We start from the raw sequence: 12204 nt of genomic DNA, 5'->3' as shown, positions 1-12204 counted from the left end.
GATTGTATCTCTATACCTCGAAAGAGGTATTTCAATGGTCGAGATTATATTTCAATATCTCGTTCGAGATATGTGGATGGTGGAGATGGGCTGATTAAATATGCTGAATGTACATTTGAGGGGGATGTTTAGGGGGATCCACCATGGCATTGATGTGGATCCGAGTGGCATGAATATCTCGATCGAGATAGTGTGGTGGTGGCGGTGACCTATACTGGTGACATGGATGGTAACTTGAAACCCAGACCTGCTAGTGTGGCATTAGTTGGTATCTCGTTCGAGATATGTCACTTTTGACTTGGGAGGCATGTGTCGTGTTTTAATTGATGGCAATTTCAATGGTCGAGATTATATTTCAATATCTCGTTCGAGATATGTGGATGGTGGAGATGGGCTGATTAAATATGCTGAATGTACATTTGAGGGGGATGTTTAGGGGGATCCACCATGGCATTGATGTGGATCCGAGTGGCATGAATATCTTGATCGAGATAGTGTGGTGGTGGCGGTGACCTGTACTGGTGACATGGATGGTAACTTGAAACCCAGACCTGCTAGTGTGGCATTAGTTGGTATCTCGTTCGAGATATGTCACTTTTGACTTGGGAGGCATGTGTCATGTTTTAATTGATGGCAATATCACGATCAAGGTACTCCGTCCGAGATGCGTCGATGTCCTAATTTTAGAGAGAGTGAACGAAAGTGAGTACCCTCATCTTGCAACCACCCACAAAGGATACTCTTCCATTGTGCAATAGAGTCTTGCTCTTGCTAATCCCTCTCTCTAATGCATTCTAGTGAGTGTGTGTGAGTGATGTGAGATGAGAAGAGGGACGAGTACACATAGTGCAACGCGGTGGTGTGACAACGCTCGTAGGGGACACGATGGAATTGCTTCTCAAAGAGTTGTAGATCTTGGAGACCTTGAGGATTACGAGCTCGGCCATGCACTAGCGAGTTCACGACGTCGGTGATCAGAGGCCTGTAGCTAGGCTCTGACTGAATGCACAGAGCTGCAATGGCTGCTACCTGCAATATTCATAAGCAAGGATATAAAAGACAGTATAGTGCTCTCTCTCTCTCTCTCTCTCTCTCTCTCTCTCTCTCTCTCTCTCTCTCACACACACACACACACACACACACACAAACATTCTCTTGTATGTTTGACAATGGCTACCATGGGCACAATGCACACAATTCTCCACGTTCTTGTCCTCTGTGATATCCGAAGGTAGGATAGCCAGGCCAAACACTTGCAAAAAGTAGAGTGCAATTGAAACATGTTTATATACAATAGACCCATCATCAAAAACATTAATAAGCAAGCTTCAATTAATGCAAGTGTAGAACCTTGGCATTGAAGCTGGCATCAAGGAGTATGTTTGATGACTTGAAGTCCCTGTGGGTCATAGGTGGGTTGCATCTCTCGTGCAGGTACTCAAGCCCTCTGGTGGATTGATCACAAGCACAGGTTGACAATTCTGGTTATAAGCAAGTTCTTAAAAAGCCCAAAGCTGCATATCATACCTCGCAGCATCAAATGCTACCTTCATCCGTAAATTCCAAGTCAGTGCAGTGCCTCGAGAATATAACATCAACTCCTTTGGATTCCTTTCCCTTTTGTTATCACAATTTTCTTTTCCCATGTAGCCCAGTTGATAAGGCGAGTGCCCGAGTTCGAACCCCTCTGGCTGCATCATAAGAAACGAAGAAATTGGGGCTTGATTATGTGAAGCATAATTATGGTTTGTAGTACCTACCATGCAGTTGATCTTATAGGAAGCCATTCAGCATGAGCTCGTACACAACTGACGCTTCTCTTGATGGATGCGGTATCCAAGGAGGGACACAAGATTTGGGTGCCTAATTCTACTCATCAATTCGACACCCGTCTGAGTAGAAAAAAAAAACCCAAAAAAACACACACCAAAATAAGCCCTAATGTCTCTGACAAATTAGATATAGATATAGATATAGATATACATCTATAATATCCAACAAATTTGGAGTAAATATGCTCAAGATATGGCCAAAACTATATTGAAAAGTTGATTCCCAAAGTGTGAGATTTTTTCCAAATTATCTAATATTGTCTTTATACATAGTATGTATATAGATATACATACACATACATACATACATAATATATATATATATATATATATATATGTGTGTGTGTGTGTGTGTGTGTGTGTGTGTGTGTGTGTGTGTGTATGTATATATGTATGTATGTATGTATATGTATAGATACACATTTATATACACACACAAAAATGTGTGTATAAATATACATATATACTATATAAATATGTATATACTGTGTCTATCTCTACTCTATTAATTAGATGCACAATCAAGCAACAAGGTGAGTGATTGCAAAGACAACAATGAGGATATGGGCATCACTAGCACCAAGGGTCCAGTAAAGCAGAGAGTGGATGAGAGAGTAGAAGACAAACAAAATTAAAGACAGTGTGTGGAAGACAAACAAAATTAAAGTATAGAGTGTTGAGGAGGATATGGCTATGTGGGGGGAGACCAATGAGAGAGAGAGAGAGAGAGAGAGAGAGAGAGAGAGAGAGAGAGAGAGAATTCTCTATGCATGTTTATTGTTAACTTGCAACTACAAAAATGTGCTAGGTGTGGAGATGGCAACTTGAAGCAGTGTGATTGAGAGAGGAGGGAGAAGATGAAGGATGCCTATATGTTTAGCTAGTAGAATGCCACTGGCAATGTGCATTAGAAAATTTTCTCAAAGGCTCAATTAGAACCTTTGGTCACTGAAATTTTGAATTAAATTATGAGTAAAATGCCGTAGTTTTGCATATTTGAATTCAAAAAATGCCTTAGTTTTGCATATTTGAATTCAAAAAATATTTTTTTGCTATATAAAAGGAGAATCTTGCAACCCATTGTCATGCAATTTGTAGATTTTATGTGAACAATGAGATCCATCTAAAAGGTTCAATACCTTAATCTATAGGGGTATGTTGTAGAGTAGATCAACCTTGCACAACACAGCTTGCTCATGTGGGGCGAGGGGAGTGAGCTCACAATAGTAGAGCTCTGGCTCTGGAAGCGAGCATACGGGTTCAATACTTTGACCCACATAAAACCCCACACACAAACCCCCCCCCCCCAAAAAACAAAAAACAAAAACCCCACCCCCACATACCATAAGATGTGGGATATGAAGAAATGAACCTCCTCACAATACAAGAAACACTTGCTCGACCAATTGCTTTATTCAAATCTAGCACTCGTCCATAGTCTTGCCTAGCTTGATCTAGAAAAGCATCCAAATGAGCCAAGATAGTCATGTCACTTAAAAGAACACTTAGAAGAACTAAAAAAATGTTCATTTTGAGAGCACAAAGGGTTTTTTTTTTTGTGGTGGTGGTTTTTCTTGAGACGGGGTTGGTTTTTGAAGAGATTTTGTTTTTTTCTTTTTTCTTTTTTTAAAGTTTCACTGAAATTAGATAGAACAACACACACCCTACATGCCACGGCTTGGAAAAGGGGAACTAGAACCCATGGCCTTTGTATGCTTGAAGGGATTTTGTGTTTTTCAATCATACAAAGTCCTCCAACAAGGGGAAAAAAAAGAAGATAACCATACGTAAACGTTAAAATTTATAATGTCTTAAGAATGAAGATCTCTATATAATTGGATATTGAGTTTTTGCTAAAGTTATACTATGGTACAAAGCTATGCTCAGAACACCTCGGCTGGAGCTGGTCCTAGTGGTCTTCTGCCATGCGAGCTGACATGGAGAACTTGATGATAGGGTCATGGGTGTCATCATCATGCCTGAGCTTTGAGGTGTAATCAGAGAAGGAGAAGGACTTGGCATCATCCATGGAGAGGATGAAGCTCTTCTTCTCCGGCATGAACCTGCGCTCTGCCGATGCTCCTGCACCTCTCATGGCACCCCCGAGCTCCAAAGGTACAAGAGGCACTAGCGAGTTCATGACGTCGGTGATCAGAGGCCTGTAGCTAGGCTCTGACTGAATGCACAGAGCTGCAATGGCTGCTACCTGCATTCATAAGCAAGCATATAAAAGACAGTACAGTGCTCTCTCTCTCTCTCTCTCTCTCTCTCTCTCTCTCTCTCTCTCTCTCTCACACACACACACACACACTCCCACGGCCACAATGCACACAAAATAAAAAAAAAACTTCACCTGATGCAAATGCTTCAAATCTATGGACTCCTTCTGCAGAGCCGGATCCAGTAGCTGTGTGAGCCTGGCCCTCTCTGTTAGCTGTGGAGCAGCCTGCAATAGCCACATGGTCAATGAGGATTGATCAGAGTCACCCATTGCATGAGGGGGGGGGGATAGCTCAGAATGCAATGGCAAAGGAGTACGTCTAAGAGCTTTTACTTACCCAGGTTACTAGGGATTGAGCTCCGATTGGCATGGCCGTGTCTATGGGCTTTCGTCCAGTAATCAGCTCCAGGAGCACAACTCCAAATGCATACACATCGCTCTTCTCTGAGAGTGTTCCTGGGTAAGAATGCAAGCTAGGGTAATTAGCCTTACTCAACCATATAATAGGGCAAAAGTGCCCAGAATTTTGTGTGGGGTATGTGGTATTGCCCCGCATGAGTGAGTGCGTGTGTGCGTGCGTGTGTGTGTGTGAGAGAGAGAGAGCGACCAGCTCGTTTATACCATCTAGTAAGTACTCCGGGGCAACATAACCAAAAGTTCCTTGAAGCTCCACATTCTTTTCCTCTGTGATATCCGAAGATAGTATGGCCAGGCCAAAATCTGACACCTGCAAAAAGTAGAGTGCAATTGAAACATGCTTATATACCATGGACCCATCATCCAAAAGATTAATAAGCAAGCTTCAATTAATCCAAGTGCAGAACCCATGAGACCGGACCTTGGCATTGAAGCTGGCATCAAGGAGTACGTTTGATGACTTGAAGTCCCTGTGGATAATAGGTGGGTTGCATCTCTCGTGCAGGTACTCAAGCCCTCTGGTGGATTGATCACAAGCAAAGGTTGACAATTCTGGTTGTAAGCAGGTTCTTTTAATCATCAAAAAGCCCAAAGCTGCATACCATACCTCGCAGCATCAAGCGCTACCTTCATCCGTAAATTCCATGTCAGTGCAGAGCCTCGAGAAGGGCCTGCAAGAGATACATACAACATCAAGCCTTGTAGCCCAGTTGATAGGGCGAGTGCCCGAGTTCGAGCCCCTCTGGCTGCATCCTATCTCTAATATAAGAATGAAACATTGCAGTTTTCTCAAAAAGAAACGTAGAAATTGGGGCTTGATTATGTGAAGCGTAATTATGGTTTGCAGTACCTACCATGCAGTTGATCTTCTAGGGAGCCATTCAGCATGAGCTCGTACACAAGTAGGTACTGATGCTTCTCTTGATGGATGCTGTATCCAAGGAGGGACACAAGATTTGGGTGCCTAATTCTACTCATCAATTCCACCTCTGTCTGAGTAGGAAAACCCCCCCCCCCCCCCCCCCCCCAAAAAGAAACACACCAAAATAAGGCCTAATTTCACGTGAATCTTAGTTAACGGAGTAGGGGTTAATCTAAACACTCCAACGATTAGAGATTCTGATTAGATTATTGAATCCCAAAAGGGTTTAATTGGTCTGATTAGTCGGAGGGGATTGCCAGGGGCTTAATCAGGTGAAGACTAGCGACGGCGGTAGTTAGTGTTTCTGATCAGATTATCGAAGCGCAAAAGGGTTTAATTGGCTGATTAGTCGGAGGGGATTGCTAGGGGCTTATTAATCAGGTGAAGATTAGTGATGGTGGCTTGCCTGGAAGTCTCGTTGGAGGCCGTGCAGCTTGGCGCCCGTGCCGTGGCTCGACAATTGCTTGACAGCAGCGAAGAGGTCATCGTCCAGGCGAGCCTTGTAGACGCAGCCGGATCCGCCACTCCCCACCAGGTTGTGGCTGCCAAAATTGTCCGTCGCCGCTTGCAAGAGCGCGTACTCCACCGCACAGGCCGAATCGGTAGGCCCCCTTGCCCTCCTGATCGCAACGCGAAACGAGCTGAAAGCTCTCGACCAGCTCCTTAATTGATCTGTGCCGCCCTCCCACAATCAATCAACTGATTAATAATACGCAATCTTGCAGAACAATAGGTGTTCATAAGAGCCAATTAATCGTCGAAGGTTGCTTAAGAGGTTGGCACACCTGCAGATGCATCAGCTCGGGGTTGATCTTTCTTCCCGGCCGACTGGGCGCCGGCGTTGGAGGCGGAGCTTCGGAACAGACACAAGAGCAACAAACACAGCAGGGCGGTGCCCAAGGCTGACGCAGCAATCACAATGCCCACGACAACACTTCTGCTGAGATGTTTGCCTCTCTGACTACTATTATCAGCTGCCATGGAGTAGCAACATCAGGACTCGAAAATCCGCCTGTTTAGGGAGGAGAATTAGAAGGTAATCTAGTGATTAAGGCGAATTTACCTTGTTTAACGAGGCCAGAAGAGGAGGAGCCAGCGATGATGTCTGGAGGAGAAGGTAGAGCTTGGATTACAGCGCCCAATCTTCGACCTTGGCCAAATTTGGCAGAAACTGTGCTATCCGCGGCGGAGATCAGGAAGACCGCGAGCAAGCATAGCGCGACGACCAGTGTGGCCGGAATTCTCCCCATTGTGATGCTTAGCTAGCGAGCTAAAGCTGCATGTTGGGCACTATGGTAGCTCATGCTGTGACGGATGAATCCTGTAGCCTTGTCAAGCAGGTAGCTGGCTCCAAAATTTCCGAACCTTTGATTTCTTTTGTAATTCGGTAGCAATTTGTCAAGAGAGAACAAATAATCATTGTTGCAAATGGGTCATTCTGCAGGAATGGCGACGAGAGGTGTGCGGGTCTTGACGACCGGGCAGTACAAGCTGGGGTCCAGACAACAAGCCATGTCCGTCCGGGCAGGTGGGGAGCCGGCTCTCAAAGCAGCGATAGGATGAGTCGCCTCGTGGATGGTGGACGGTGGACCTGATTCTCTCTCTTGCGCACTCTGCTTTATTCGCCCATCAATTTGTCCCGTGAGGGGGGGGCGTCCGAGACACTGCGCCGGCCCACGACAGGCCAAAATGGCCCATCTATGATTGGCTGCTCCTTGTGGGGCGGTCATCCCCACGCCAGATCGCTGTCGGAGAACTCCCCTCCAACAAATCTCGGATTAGAGACGCCACATCAATTAGCCTATCTGTCAATCGATCACGGCACAGATTTCTCCGAAGATGCGCTGCCTTCGTCGCTTCTCCTCCCCTTTTAAAAAGCTCTGCCGGGAGAATCACGGCGGATCATGGGACGCAAGTACATGCGATTGCATATATTCGTTTCTCTTTTCTAGAAAGAGAGAGACGAAACGATTAACGTCGACTTTTTTATCTAAAGAGACCAATCGACGGAGAGAGAGAAAAAAAAACATCTCCATATTTTTTTTAGTAGAGAGATATGTTCATGATTTATCACCTTAAGTACTAAAAAAGTTCGCTCGAAAAAAAAAATATTTTCCCCAAAAGTAAAAAACCTTTATTTAAAAATTATGAAATTATTTATTAAAAAAATCTTGTATCTTCAAGTTTTAAATTTGAAGGTATTTTTCAAAATACGCAGGTGCAAACTCAAAACACTATCCATGATTCATCAACTCAAGCAGATGAAAAGACTCCTTTCCTAGGGTTTTTATAAGCTAATTAAAGAATGTCAAGGCGTTTTGCCATTCTCATATCTCAATTCCACACCTCACTAAGATCACAAGTGGAGCTAGAATTCTAAAAACACTTTGCATGTGAAGCAATGCTTCAAATGATTCTATTTTTTGTTCAACAAGAAGGGCCTTTGCATATCAAAATCGATGGAAAGCCTGAGTCCTCCAAGCTTAAGCAGTCAAAGAAGGCTCTAAAGAAAATGTGCATCCAATGTTAAGATGGACAATAATGCTAGGAAAATACCATCCTTTAGTGTATTTCTCATGGCTAAGTTTAAAAAAAAACTAGTTGAAATGTTGGTGGGCATTGAAATCAATAGATGAGGTTTTGGCAATGTTAAGTATAAAACCAATCAATGTGTAGATTTTTTATACAAAGACTAACCAAGGTTATGCCTTTCCCTTATTTTGACTCGTCAAGGCAAATGTTTTATTTCTTGCACAAATCACCATGAAGAAACAAACCAACTATAAACAATTAAATAAGAGTAGGTAGAAAGTTTGGAGCACATGAGTATTGGCCTACTTCACTGCCCATGTTATGATAGACAAATAACAAGCCTTTTTTTTTCTCTTGATGAAGACCAAGCCCCTACTTCAAAGCATGGGCAAGTGCACATGCTACATCACATGCTTTGGCATTCTCCATGGTGAACAAGAAAAATGGAGTTGAAAATCCTTTATAATGTATGTATAACGACAGCTTCTTAGATATGAGGTGAAATTGTTAGATTAAACTTCTCTACTAAGAGAAACTTACATTATTTTGGCTCCTTTTCCAAAGTTATCTCAGCTTTTGAGTTTATGATAAACATTTGACCAAGTTCATTCCACTTCACATAAAATTTAGACTTCACAAAGGTGTGGGGGCCTTTGGCACCCTCCATTCAAAATGCCTCCATTATGTGGCCATAAAGATAACATAGTAAACTCACTCTAAAAACCTTCAACTCTCGAGTCCAAAATGATAATGCTTGGTGAAAATCTCGATGCATGAAGAAAGCCTAAGCACTAGTTACACACATTAATCTAATAACTAACCTTTAATAGTCTCCTTAAAAATATATAAGCATCTGCTCTCTCTCTCTCTCTCTCTCTCTCTCTCTCTCTCTCTCTCTTCCCCCCCCCCCAACTCCTCTTTCTTTCTCTCCCTCCTCATCGAGATCCTTTTTCTCCCTTCCTCTCATAGAATGGGCTTTTGCAATTGTAGAGAATGGGAGATCTTGAAATCAATTCCCTACTACCCCTTTGTAATCCATGCCTCTAGCAAATACATACTAGTGATAACAACAATGTGGACCTATGAACCTAGATTACAAATGAACAAAAGTGGATGCATCTATAAACTTTAGCATGTACAAAGTCTATCATGACACTCAAAAACTTATGCTACATTAAAATGTCACTCTCTCAATCTAGCATAATGCTCTTTAAATGTTATCCCATCAATAATTCCCACGTTGATAAAAAGGCACTCATAATACTCTTTAAATGTCACTCTCTTGGCTAAGCATAATACTCTTTAAATGTCACTATCTCAACCTAGCATTATACTCTTTAAATGTTATCAATAAATAACTCCCACGTCGTTAAAAATTCAATATCCTCACTCTTTAAAATTTTGTGTGTCATGCAAACAAGTTTGTTATATAGGTGCATGTTTTCTAGTGCAATGTTCAAACAACGGACCTCAACCACCTATCTCTAACGCTTAAATCTTTAGAATACTTCTTTTTATGACTTGGTTGACTCCTTTGATAGAAATGCAAAACCAATTTGTCTAAATAGTAAAGGAATAGCAACAAAGTTGAGTAGGCCATACATAGTCACCACAATACATGTTTGAAACCTCCTTTGTGTTGTGGATTTTATTTTGATACTATTGTAGCTTTACTTTTGACACCTTAGACCTTAAAAGTGAGGAATCAATTATAACAATCACTATGACACTTCCCTTTCAAATGAAAGTAGACACCACATCATAATGAAGCTCACATTAGTTGAAAAAGCCTTTTAAAATATGGTGTATTTCAAGTAAGCAGATAAGAATAAAGACAAGTCATCTTTATAATTCATAAATTGTTATAGAACTTTTCTTTACTAAGTTATTTTTTGTTGCTTTGTCATCTTTTAGACATTGTTGACTCATGTTTCCTAATAGGAAAAATGCTTCAAAATTAAGTTTATCAATATTAAGTGAGGACCTTATGCAAACACTTATTAAGGGGGTTAAGGGTAGTTTTATATATATATATATATATATATATATATAAACTATATTTTTGTGTGGATTATGACATTCAATTCTTGTGATATGGTGTTCACCGATTTGAGAACACTTGAGCCTTGCAAGTTAGAGAGAAGAAGAGGAGTAACGCAAGGGTCTACTAGCTTGCAGAATTTATATTAGCCCTCCATTATACAAATTAAGAGGAGGATAAGCTTAGAAATTCTGAAACTAGTCCAAGGATCACTTCAATGAGCTGATTTCATCCATATAGATGGATTATAAAGAGGATTAGTGAGATTAAAGGTGGTTTTATGGTTTTCACAAACCCACTAATGGTTTTCCACCTTGCTTTACCCTTTGGGCAAAAGATTGATGGGGATTTGTTATCCAATAGTTATAAGCAAGACGTCTTCTTCTTCAAATTAAATTGATAAATTACCAAATTCACCTCTTGAAAAATTACCAAATTCACCTCTGCCTTTGTTTCCTTCACCTCTTTGTCCACAAGTCTTTGACCGGCTTCAAGAAGATTGAATTAAACCTAGCTCTGATACCACTGTCATGGGACGCTTTTGTACTTCTTGAATAAATAATTTCAAACTCACAAAATACATCAAAAATTAAAATAAAGACTTAAATTAAATTGAAATCAAATAACATAGCATAACACAAGGCAAGAGAAATGGAATAACATTACCATCAAGAGTAAAAGAGTAAAGGATAGAGAGTACCACACACAAGACAAGATTGGGTGCAATCTCGCCCCTCAAGTATGTAGCTCCAGTTCCACGACTTGAGTATTTATAGAATTTTATTCATAAAAATAGCCCAAGGAGCTAATAATACATGTGTGTACAAATTGGGCTTGCTTTTCCCATTTTTGGGTATTGCTTTATATATTATTAACCATATGAAGTCTCCTAAGGTTTGTACATATAAAAACCTTTACCCAAATATAATTGCTAATGGGACTTGTTACATAAAATAACTTTGTGCACATTTGCACATATAATAATCTTGTGCATATTTGCACATTCCATTAAACTAAATCCTGTATAAATTAAATTAAGCAGATTTTTCTACGATTATTAATTCATAAAAAATATAATAAAATATATACATACAGTCCTCCCGTTTGAGGAAGCAACTGTTCTCAGTAAGAGAAAAATGTTGAGAACAAGATTATGCTCATAGTATTGATGTAATAACCTACAAGGTAAACTCAAAGGTCCGAACATGGCTCAGAGGCACAAAGGCATGGCTTAGAGGTTCTTATGGACATGGAATACAAATAAGAAAAACTCATGCGACACCTAAATTGGTGATCGTCACGTTGATTATCAAATACATAATATGCACAAAAAGTCTAATACATGATTCACAAAAGAAAAATGATCATCATCTTCACACCACCGCTCAATCCACTAGCCATACGACACCCCAATCAATACCCTCATATAGTGTGACACCTCAATCGGTACCCTCATACGTCTCATGCAGTGCGACACCTTAATCGATATCCTCGAACTTCTCGTTGGCTATACTCATAGACACTGTCCACGCTAGTTAAACAATTAATTGAACACATCAATTAATCCCAACGTCGTCTTGAGATATAGAAAACTCACAAGTATTCAAATAATATCCACACACATGTTTGCCAAGTGTAAGTAACCTAGGAATCACCCCTGCATACAAACCAATTGAAACAAACAGTGGAGGCCCACAAGCATGCCATATACGGGCGTCCCCGATATACAATTGTATACACGCATGAGAAGATGGCTTCATGATTGGTGTGGAAGACTAGATCTAGACATAATGCATATGCAATGAACCAATCAAATGAACGTATGTAAGACGAGTCTAAGTGTTCCATCTCTCCCTCTCTCTGTCACGTACACACACTCTCAAATGTTGAAACTCTCTCTCTCTCTCTCTCTCTCTCACACACACACACTCCCTCTCTCTTCTTACACTCTCCCACACATAGAAGCGCTCTCTCTCTCTCTCTCTCTCTTTCAATCTCTCTCACTCTCTCACTTACACTCTCTCTCTCTCTCTCTCTCTCTCTCTCTCTCTCTCACACACACACACACACACACATATGTAAATATATAGTATATACAATATTATGTTTTAGATACATAAACCTATACATAGACACATATACTTATATATATATACATGTATTTAAAAATATAAATACAAACATCGACATAATTTAATTAATTTTGATCAAATCTCTCTCTCTCTCTCTCTCTCTCTCT

The 12204-nt window shown here is 40.8% G+C and overlaps 1 protein-coding gene across 1 annotated transcript; it reads right to left on the bottom strand.

The window, feature by feature from the left end:
* Positions 1-3605: 3605 nt before the first annotated feature.
* On the bottom strand, positions 3606-6985 carry LOC147612884 (putative receptor-like protein kinase At1g80640). Its single transcript, XM_086782153.1, has 10 exons — positions 6456-6985; positions 6178-6366; positions 5799-6064; positions 5325-5463; positions 5078-5141; positions 4892-4988; positions 4675-4780; positions 4391-4509; positions 4186-4278; positions 3606-4038 (listed from the first exon to the last, which is right to left on the bottom strand). Exons 1-10 carry the CDS (start codon positions 6640-6642, stop codon positions 3742-3744), a joined length of 1557 nt encoding a protein of 518 aa, XP_086638279.1. The 5' UTR covers positions 6643-6985; the 3' UTR covers positions 3606-3741.
* Between the last annotated feature and the right edge of the window lie 5219 nt (positions 6986-12204).

Source organism: Cibotium barometz, chromosome 44 (genome assembly GCF_041138505.1).
Source record: "Cibotium barometz isolate CiBa-2024 chromosome 44, ASM4113850v1, whole genome shotgun sequence".
NCBI lineage: Eukaryota > Viridiplantae > Streptophyta > Polypodiopsida > Cyatheales > Cibotiaceae > Cibotium > Cibotium barometz.
Note: the sequence above shows the minus strand (reverse complement) of the source record. Positions and strands in the feature narration are given on the sequence as shown.